Source organism: Microchirus variegatus (assembly GCF_963457635.1).
Source record: "Microchirus variegatus genome assembly, chromosome: 8".
Classification (NCBI taxonomy): domain Eukaryota; kingdom Metazoa; phylum Chordata; class Actinopteri; order Pleuronectiformes; family Soleidae; genus Microchirus; species Microchirus variegatus.
This window is the reverse complement of record NC_139809.1, coordinates 16,049,411-16,061,012: the sequence shown is the minus strand read 5'-3', so window position 1 is coordinate 16,061,012 and position 11,602 is coordinate 16,049,411. Positions and strand designations below refer to the sequence as shown.

The 11,602-nt window shown below is 31.7% G+C and overlaps 1 protein-coding gene across 1 annotated transcript; it reads right to left on the bottom strand.

The window, feature by feature from the left end:
- Positions 1–4,749: 4,749 nt before the first annotated feature.
- Positions 4,750–10,758, bottom strand: kti12 (KTI12 chromatin associated homolog; the record flags this gene model as incomplete). Its single annotated transcript, XM_083893803.1, has 8 exons — positions 10,598–10,758; positions 7,554–7,605; positions 7,406–7,458; positions 7,258–7,313; positions 6,407–6,486; positions 6,076–6,235; positions 5,889–5,951; positions 4,750–4,914 (listed from the first exon to the last, which is right to left on the bottom strand). Exons 1-8 carry the CDS (start codon positions 10,746–10,748, stop codon positions 4,750–4,752), a joined length of 780 nt encoding a protein of 259 aa, XP_083749929.1. The 5' UTR covers positions 10,749–10,758.
- Positions 10,759–11,602: the final 844 nt, after the last annotated feature.

Genomic DNA, 11,602 nt, shown 5'->3' with positions numbered 1-11,602 from the left:
GGACGAATTATGATGTTTATGTCAAATTTTTCGACCAAAAAACTTTTCCAAAAAAATTGTCAATTTCGGGACGACATAGTATAGTATGTCGTGTCTGTCAAATTTTGTACCAAAAATTGTTCCCAAAAAAAATCGTCAAATCTTGTGCGAAATACCGTTGTATGCGGTTTTTGTCAAATTTTGGACCAAAAAACTTTTCCACAAAAATTGTCAATTTTGGGACGACATGTCGTTTTTGTCAAATTTTGGACCAAATTTTTTTCCCCAAAGAAATCGTCAAATTTTGCGTAGAAACCGTAGTATGCGGTTTTTGTCCAATTTTGGACGACGTATGATGTTTTTGTAAAATTTTGGACCAAATTCTTTTTAATACAGTTTTATTTCTATTTTTTGGGGGGTATGTCTATGTCCCGCTGCTGTCTTCTGATCAGATATGTCACTTCGTCTTCTCAGTGGGAGTAAAATTCTTATTATATCTTAAAGCAGTGAGTTCAGAGCTTTTATTCTGAAAAATACGAATTCAAATGAGATTCTGTTGCTAGTATTGACACGTAACCTATGTTTGGATTTGAAATAACAACTTAACTCAAAGAAGAAGAAGAAGAAGCCGTAATTCTTTAAATTTAAATCATGCACAACAAATATTAGCAGTAAAAATAAATTTTATTACAACATTAATTGTAGTAGATTTCTGTCCAACAATAAACATTTTATCCAGTTTTAAATGCCATGGTTTAAAAACCTTAAAATTAATGTTTTTGTTTTGTTCACAAACCAAAAATTATTCACTTTCAATGATTAGTTTGTCAAAAGGAGCAAAGAAACCGGGAAATATTCACATTTAAGACGCTGAAAATCAGAAAACTTTGAATTAATTCTTTAACAAAACACTCAATCCGTGATCAAAATAGTCAAAATAATTGATGAGGTAAAATTTAAATAAAATTCTGGTTTTAAATGTCACAATTTGTCCTCAGAGGTTTGTCGTTTCATCGTAAAGTGTTGAGAAAAAAGGTCACACAAACCAAAATGGTTCACTTTTAATGATTTGTTGTTTTTTACAAAGCAGAAAAATCATATTTAATATAAGAAAAAAAAAAACAATGAATTTAATAAATGATTAATCGTCACAATAATGTTCCACTGTTGTTGTTAAACCACGTTCACATAAATCGGTTCATTAGTCTTTTAAGAATGTCAGCAGCACTTTTGCCTTTCGTGTTTTTATTTTTATACACTTATACGAGTGAATTTTGTATCGATGTCGTCCTGAATGAAGTAGCCAACTCAACACTGTTTGTTCCCTGAAAACAGTTTGTCTCATTTTGTTTGTTTGTTTTCGTCGTCAGAATAAATAACACTTTGATTCTTTTACCATTAACTTCCTCTTTTCCTTTGTTTCTTTCTGAGTAGTATGTGCCAATAAAACACCTGAACCTGACTCGCGAGCTTTGTTTTATTCCTTCTCGTGACCCTGAAAGGTTTGTTCAAGGTCAAAGCAACAGGCAGTTTTATTATAAGAGAACACACAACCCAAGCCATCTTCTACATCTAATCTAATCTACTCTAATCTCAGCTGACATAAAGTGAAAGGCAGGGATAGTATGCCGTGTTTGCCAAATTTTGGACGACGTATGACGTTTTGGTCAAATTTGGGACCAAAATACTTTTCCAAAAAAAAATGCAATTTTGGGACGACATTTGTCAAAAAGTATGATCTTTTTGTCAAATTTTGGACCAAAATACTTTTCCAAAGAAATTGTGAATTTTTGGACGACATAGTATAGTATGTCGTTTTTATAAAATGTTGGACCAAATATTTTTTTTTCCAAATAAATTGTCAAATCTTGTGTGATATACCATAGTATGACGTTTGGGTCAAATTTTGGACCAAAAAACTTTTCCAAAAAAATTGTAAATTTTGGGACGACATAGTATAGTATGTTGTTTTTATCAAATTTTGGACCAAAATTTTTTTCCAAAAACATGGTCAGGCTTTGGACGAAATAGTGTAGTATGATATTGAGGTCGACAACATAGTATAGTATGACGTTTTGGTCACATTTTGAACTAAAATATATTTTTTTTAATTACGATTTTGGACGAAATAGTATAGTATGATGTTTTTGTCAAATTTTGGACCAAATTTTTTATTTTTTTTTTAAATGGTCAGATTTTGGACAAAATAGGGTAGTATGACATTGAGGTCGACGACATAGTATAGTATGACATTTTGGTCACATTTTGGAACATAATTTTTTTCTCACAAAAAAAGGTCAGATTTAGGACGAAATAGTGTAGTATGACAATGAGGTCAACGACATAGTATAGTATGATGTTTTGGTCACATTTTGGGCTGAAAAAAAGAATTTCATAATTGTTTTACAATTTTGGACGACATAGTACAGTATGACATTTTTGTCAACTTTTGGACCAAATTTTTTTTCCAAAAACATGGTCAGACTTTGGACGAAATAGTGTAGTATGATATTGAGGTCGACAACATAGTATAGTATGACGTTTGGTCACATTTTGGACCAATATTCTTTTTTCAAAAAAATGGTCAGATTTTGGACAAAATAGGGTAGTATGACATTGAGGTCGACGACATAGTATAGTATGACGTTTTGGTCACATTTTGGGCTAAAAGAAAAATTAAAAAGAAAAAATCAGATTTTGGACGACATAGTATAGTATGACGTTTTTGTCTAATTTTGGACCAAATTATTATTATTTTTTAAATGGTCAGATTTTGGACGAAATAGTGTAGTATGACATTGAGATCAACGACGTAGTATAGTATGACGTTTTGGTCACATTTTGTGGTTAAAAGAAAAATTTCAAAAAAAGTTTTTGTCAAATTTTGGAGCAAATGTTTTTTTCCAAATAAATGTTCAAATCTTGTGTGAAATACAATAATATGCCGTGTTTGTCAAATTTTGGACAACCTATGATGTTTTGGTCAAATTTTGGACCAAAAAACTTTTCCAAAAAAAAGTTCACTTTTGGGACGACAGTATAGTATGTCGTTTTTGTCAAATTTTAGACCAAAATTTTTTTTTAAATAAATGATCAAATCTTGCGTGAAATACAATAATATGCCGTGTTTGTCAAATTTTGGACAATGTATGATGTTTTGGTCAAATTTTGGACCAAAAACTTTTCCAAAAATATTGTCAGTTTTGGGATGACATAGTATAGTATGTAGTTTTTGTCAAATTCTGGAGAAAAATGTTTTCCCAAAAAAATCATTAAACTTGCGCAAAATACTGTAGTATGTGTTTTTTGTCAAATTTTGGACTAAGTATTAAGTTTTGGTCCAATTTTTGACCAAAAAACTTTTCCAAAAATTTTTCAATTTTGGTACTACATAGTATGTCATTTTTGTCAAATTTTGGGCCAAATTTCTTTTTTTCATAATAAATGGTCAAATATTGTGTGATATACCATAGTATGCGGTTTTTGTCAAATTTTGGACAACGTATGATGTTTTGGTCAAATTTTGGACAAAAAAACTTTTCCAAAAATATTGTCAATTTTGGGACGACATAGTATAGTATGTTGTTTTTGTCAAATTTTGGACCAAAATGTTTTAATGCGAGTTACACATTATGATGTCACGGACATTTGCTTGAGGAAATTTTCTCAAACTGGACCTATTAGAATTTTAGTTAATTATCCCAGCTATTTTGGCCCCAAATTTTTTTCAAGAAAAATTAATTTTTAAAAAAGAAATTTCAAATTTTGGACGACATACTATATATACTTTGACGTTTCTGTCAATTTTTGGACCTCAAATTTCTTCTGAAAAAAAAAGCTCAAAATTTGGACCCCAAATTTTTTTTTCAAAAAAATGTATAGAAAAAGTTATACTTTAATATGTCATCCATAAGTCATCCTATAGTATGTCGCAGAGTTTTAAGGTGCATTGTTTTTTATATTCCACACCAAAAACAAACTTGTTAAAGACACAATAACAGGCAATAATTATTCAAATATTTTATTTGTAACAAAAACATAAAAATCAGTGAAGGCTCTTATTTAAATATTGCACAAACATGTTGGAAATCTGTCCTGATTTTTCAGTTGGGTGCATCTTGGTGTAGCTGATGAACTGGCGCCGCAGTTTCCGCAGCTCTGCCATGTTGATGCCTCTGGTCAGCTCAATGTTTGACACACAGTTAAGGACGTTTATTAGATTATGCATTTCTAATGTACTTCCATTAGCTCAGCCCACCCAGAAGTCTGCCATTTTGCAAAAACAAAAATGGCCGAAAATTTGAACTAACTCGTCTTGCATAGCAAGTTAATGATTTAAAGTTGTTACATTTTTGGGAAAACATATTTATTTTGAAAAAATATATATTTTTATAAATACTTTTATTTTGTAATAATATATATATATATATTTTTTACAAAATATCTTTTATTTTGTCCAAAAAAATGCTATAAAGTAAATTAGAGGTATGTTGCAATTCATTGTGCCTCATCCTTCCCTTTTAAGCCTGGACCTTTAAATGTGCAAACCTGTTATTGGAGCTTAACTACTTTATAATCCAAAGCACTTTAATATTGACGTATTCTTGGATCAAAACGTTTACAAATGGGAGAAAATAAAGTGTTTGCTTTTCTGAGAAACTGTGACAAACTGCAGCTGCCAATCAAATCAACAGCTTTCAAAATAAAAGCACTCTACCTTTCTTTAAAGTCCTTTAACGCAGACGCATTCATCAGGCTTCACCTAACCAGTCATTTGACATCGAGTGTTTCGCCTCCCACCAGTTGACAGAAGTTCAAACAGTGATTACGTGTCGGACCAGACCACTTTAAATTAAGAAAGGATATCTTTTCTGTCGCTCCAGGGACTGAAATGAGATCTCCAGGAACGCTCGTCTTTTGTGCGTTGAAAATGGTCTAGAAAACAAATACAACGTCCAAAGCTTTAATTAAAAACATCACTGTCTGTTTTAGTCTTCAGAGTCAAGTAAAGAGTCTTTTTTTCAGACCATTGACGACAAAACAACAATAGACAAAATCACGGGAACAGAGCAGGTCATTTCCTATTGGCTGAAATCACTTAGCAGCCGTTTGACATCACATTCAAGTCATTAAACAGATAATCACAACGGTGCCTGGATATACTGTATAAATATGACGTCACACATGTCTTTTTTCGGTCAGTAGTCATGGAAACGGTGTCAATGTTAACGCACATTAAAGCGTGACGCGTTTCCATGACGACTGACCGGAAAATGACGCGTGTGATTGTCATGTTAATGTGACTCCCGGCTGTTATAATGAGTCTCTAAAGTATTTGAACTGTAAAGCTAACGGAGCTAACTGTTAAAACTGTGCCTGGATATACAGTATAAATATGACGTCATTACGTTTTTCGGTCAGTAGTCATGGAAACGGCGTCAACGTTAACGCACATTAAGGCGTGCCGTGTTTCCATGACGACTTAGGCGCTTGACGTCACCTTTACGCAACTCCCGATTGTTAAAATTAGTCTCTAAATTAAGGCCAAACTTTAAACTGTAAAGCTAAACTTTCGACTGTCAGCGCGCTAACGGTAAACGGTGCCTGGACTCTGGTGCCACGGCACGTAAACATGACATCATGCGTGTCTTTTTCAGGTCAGTCGTCATGGAAACGCATCATGCGTTAATGTGCGTTAACGTTGACACCGTTAGCACTATAATTATTATTATTTTGATGACTTGTTTTTCAGTTGACCGCCCCCTGCTGTCCAAACTAGCGGCCCCCAGGAACCCATAGCTGTAGCTGACTATGCCCGGTCTATTTTACGTCACTGTATTTTAACGTTGGCGTGATAATGGCGTTACTTCGTGAGTTTAAACATTTTCTCTGGCAGTGCACAAACGTACCATCAAGACATCTTGAGTGATCTTGTCCAACTCGTACAGGAAGTTCGCAGACGACAGCGGTTGCTGTGAAGAAAAACCGAAGACTAAAACAAGACAATCGAACAAGACGCACTGCAGAAAATGAATAAAAATGTTACATTAATAACCAAATAGTGCATATGTGTGTGTGTGTGTGTGTGTCACTTACGCTCTGAGTGGACTGGTTCGGTGGTGGTGCTTTTCTTTTGAAAAGAGCGTCTGAAATAGCTTCAAACGGGAGCGTGTCGTCTTTCAGGACGGTGAAGAGAGGACTGTCCCATCTGTTCCTGGAGTCTGGAGATTCAAATCTCAGAACTAACGCGTCAAAGCTGCCAAAGAGGAAATACGACACAATGGTATTTTAGGATAAAATATATATGAAAGGTGGAGACTGGAGTTAAACAGACAAACGGTGTTGCACGCTTTAATAGAGAGAGATAACGGTGCATTATCTCAGTTATAATGGGATTATTTTTTAATATTTTTAAAGTTTCTCTCACATGTCTTGGTCGTACTGTTCAGCAGCTTCTCTGCTGGTGTTCCATGACGAGCTCTCATCATGTGAAGTCAAACAGTAAACCTGAAATAAAACATTTAACAAATAAGACCAAATAATGACAAACATTTTCATTACTATTATTATTATTATTATTATTTTAATTATGTGGTTTCATATGGAAGGGAGGGATTGTGGATCAGCTGGAGCAAAATACAATATCTTCTTGATAATATATATTAAACTAATATATATATATATATATTTATATTTCTTTTAAGTTTAAATGTTGATTTTTTTCCCAAATAAATGCTTTTATTCTGTAAAAAATGATATGTATTTCTTTTTAAATTTAAGCTTTTGTTTTGATAAAATAAAATATATTTTTGAGAAAATATTATATTGACAAAAATGGTATAATAATAATAATAATAATAATAATAATAAATAATGATATATATATATTGTCAAAAAATGCGTATATAAATATTATATTATTTTATAAAATAAAATTAATCTTGTTTTGAGCCATGTTTTCTTCCATTTGATAAAATATGACTGTTTAAAGACAATTAACAGACAAAAAATGCTTAATTTAAAAACTTTATGAACTAATATTAAATACATGAAACAGTTCATTAAAAACAACAAAAACAGTACTTTTGACTGAAAAAATAAAGTTTCAGTCACTTTTATCAACTTTATAAGAGCAAAAATGTGTCTTCAATAAATAATAATGATACTAAACCAATGCTGATGATGTCAAATATAGGCCAGATTAATCTACTTCTAATTTAGACCTTAAATTATAACAGTAGCAGTAAATATAAATAGTAGTTTAACGGCCACACTCACCAGACAGAGTGGTGTCTGTGTATGTTTGATGAGACAGAAGAGTTCATAACGGTATCCTGGAAAGGTATTTCAATATTTATTTTAAAAAGAAGAAGAAAAGGTCAGAGCAGAATCAGATCACACATAAATGTATACAATTAATGAATACCTTTAATGTAATTTAATGAATCCAGAATAATAACGTCCTCCTTGTTGACTTTCCTAAACAAATAAATCAGATGTAGAATGAGGTCAGTGACAGCAGAACATGGTGGAAATGATGATGATGATGATGATGATGATGATGATGATCTCACCTCTCTACTTCAGCTTTGAGAGACGCTCTCACGTTTTTCTCTTTTTGGGAATCTGCCACATATTGAACAGTGTTCGGTTAATTTTAAATAAAAGTCTACAAGGTGTTTGTTTAGAAAATGCATGAAACACAACTATTGATGTTGATTTTCATCATCGATTAATCTGTCAGTTATTTTCACAATTCTTCTTTTGTCCACAAAACAAAATGATTCCGTTTTTAATTATTTCTGAGCAAAGAAACCAGGAAATATTGACATTTAAGAAGATGAAACAATCAGAAAAAAATTCACAAAAAAGTCATACTATAGTATGTCGTCCAAAATGTGACAATTTTTTTGAAAAAAAACTTTGGGTTCAAAATTTTACAAAAACGTCATACTATAGTATGTCGTCAAAATTTCACCAAAAAAAAAGTAATACGATAGTATGACGTCCAAAATTTAACAATTTTTTGGGGAAAAAATGTGTCCAAAATTTGCCAAAAACGTCATAGTATAGTATGTCGTCCAAAATTTGACAATTAAAAAAAAACATTTGGGTCCAAAATTTGACAAAAACGTCATACTATACTATGTTGTCAAAATTTCACCAGAAAGTCATACTATAGTATGTCCAATATTGTAACATTTTTTGGGAAAAAATTTGCGTCCAAAATTTGACAAAAACGTCATAGTATAGAATGTCGTCCAAAATTTGACGATTTGAAAAATAAAAAAAATTGGGTCCAAAAATTGACAAAATGTCATAGCATAGTTTGTCATCCAAAATTTGACAATTAAAAAAAAAAAAATTGGGTCCAAAATTTGACAAAAACGTCATACTATACTATGTTGTCAAAATTTCACCAGAAAGTCATACTATAGTATGTCCAATATTGTAAAATTTTTTGGGAAAAAAATTGCGTCCAAAATTTGACAAAAACGTCATAGTATAGAATGTCGTCCAAAATTTGACGATTTGAAAAAAAAAAAAAATTGGGTCCAAAAATTGACAAAATGTCATAGCATAGTTTGTCATCCAAAATTTGACAATTAAAAAAAAAAAAAATGGGGTCCAAAATTTGACAAAAACGTCATACTATACTATGTTGTCAAAATTTCACCAGAAAGTCATACTATAGTATGTCGTCCAAAATGTTACTATTTTTTTTTCAAAAAAATTTGCATCCAAAATTTGACAAAACCGTCATAGTATGTCGTCCAAAATTTGAAGATTTGAAAAATTAAAAAAAATTGTGTCCAAAAATTGACAAAATGTCATAGTATAGTATGTCATCCAAAATTTGACAATTAAAAAAAATTGTGTCCAAAATTTGACAAGAACGTCATACTATACTATGTTGTCAAAATTTCACCAGAAAGTCATACTATAGTATGTTGTCCAAAATGTGACAATTTTTTTGAAAAAAAATTTGGGTCCAAAATTTGAAAAAAACGTCACAGTATAGTATGTCGTCCAAATTGACAATTTTTCTTTTTGTCCAAAATTTGACAAAAATGTCTTACTTTACTATGTTGAACAAAATTTTACCAGAAAGTCATACTTTATGATGTCAACCAAAATTTGACAATTTTCTTTTTGTTTTAATCATGACCCAAAGGCTTCAAACTGAATCGATTATCAGAATAGTTGATATAGTAAACGATTAATAATGGAGTAATTGTTTCAGCTATATCAGTCTGACACGGTCATTTACAAGATATAATAGAAATAAACAGCCAACAACAACTCAGCTAAAACATATACATATACATCTTTACTAAAAGGTTGGAAAAATTATGCAAATTTGCCAAAAAGTCAAATGGCTGCAATTCTACTGTAGGAACATATTTAAAGACAACTACATTATGTTGTGGGTTATTTGTTTACTTCCCTTCCAGCTGCATAAGACATTTTAAATATCAGATTTTAATACACTACATGTATTAATGTAGAGCTGAAACGATGAATCGATTATTAATCGATTACTAAATTAATCGGCAACTATTTTGATAATCGATAATTGGTTAGAAGCTTTTTTCATGATTAAAACAAGATTTCTGATTGTTTTAGCTTCTTAAATGTGAATGATCTCTTCGTTTCTTAGTACCACATAAACAAAGAAATCATTCAAACTGAATCATTTTGGTTTGTGGACAAAACAAGACATTCAAGAACCTCGTCATTTCCAGGTTTGACGAACACTGATCAACGTTTTTTGAAATTTTATGGCATTTTATGGACCAACCGATTCATCGAGAAAATAATCGACAGATTAATCGATTACGAAAGAATCGTTAGTTGCAGCTCTATATTGATGTATTACATAATTTCCAGGAAATGTCTTGTTTTGTCCACAAACAAAAATTATTCAATTTTAATGACTTATTTGTCATATAGACCAAAGAAAGATGAAAATATTCACATTTAAAGAGCTGTAAAATCAGACAGCTAATCCATTATGAAAATAGACAATTAATGTAATATTGTTAGTAAAATGTCCAACATCTTGATTCACTGCATATTTTAGTATTATTTATTTCTAGTATCATCATAATTAAACTGTAAGATAGCAATGATGTTCAGTTGTATGTGGTTAGATGTGAATGTACTGCTGAGACAACTCTCATTTCCAGTAAAGGATTATTAAAGACTTTTACTATCGTCTGTCTAAGAATATTTGTAAGCATATTTGAAGTATTATTGCTGGTTATCTTTCAGTGGTAAAAACGTGACACGGCAGGTTTTTAAAAAGACGATATCAGACTGATATTTGTATCGTCACGCCAAACTCCATTCAAATTATTACAAATTCGAGGCTGTTTTATTCTCTGGTACTGATACATACAAACGTTTAAAATAGGTTTAAAGTGTCATGTTTTTCTTTGAATTCGGCATGAATTACAAACACAACAGGGTCTTTTAAACTCACTGGTGCCAAAGTTTAGAAGCATATTAGCTTCGCGACCAGAGGAGCATTTTAGTGCATTCTTGTGATACGAGGCACCGAATGAAGTTAGTAGTGACTGAAGTTAGCTACAGTTAGCATGCTAGCTCAACTTACCGGCGTAAACACTGTTTTTATCCACACCCAGCGCCTCCTCTCCGACAATGTGAACCTTTAGTTTGGAGCTTTGTTCAAAATAATCCTTTAGCTCTTTAGCTCGTCGCGTTTTCCCGCTGCAGGGGAAACCGCTCATGACGATCAGCGGCATCACAACAACACTGTCATCAACACACACACACATACGAGTGAGTGAGTTTGACCTTTCACCCGGAAACAATATAAATGACGGCCACTAGGGGGCGTCGTTAAACCGAAATACTAATAATAGGATGTTTATTTCTCATAAATCGCACATGTATTATGGGAAAATACTTTGAAATGGATAATATACTTTAAAACACACCAAGGCCAGAATAACCCTTTTAAGGTACGCACCAAGAAAAAAGCAAAGGTCAAATTATTTCTTTGCATTTTTTATTATTTTATTATTTTTATTTAATTTACTAACAACAATCACTTTTTAATTTTTAATTTTAAATTAGCCCCTACAGTATTTCAGATACAGGCATCTACCAAACGGTTGAGACGTCTGTTCATAATAAACCTGGTTTCCATAATTCATAAAGTACAACAATTACACATTAAGTGTTAGTTTCAATGAGATATAGGGTGACTTAAAGTGTGGTCGACCAAATGGTTGTGTAGTACCTTAAAAGGTTAAAGCACTAAGAATACAGTAATAATACATTGTCATAATAAATAGTAACTATTATAACAAAAATAATATGAATAATACTTTTTAAAAAACTAAAACAAATAAACATAATTAAAAATGAGCAATGAGTGCATGAATTAAATGTGGATTTTATTTTGGTAAGGAAAAACACAAATAAAAGTATAGATAGAGCTTTTGTAAAAATAAAAACAAAACAACACAAAGTAATTTCACAAGTGACTCTAAAGCTCACAGGAAGCCAGTGGAGGGGACCCAAGAAGAGCAAAAACAACAACTTCGTCTGTGTTTAATCACAAGTTTATTAACAGATTTCACCAACATTGACA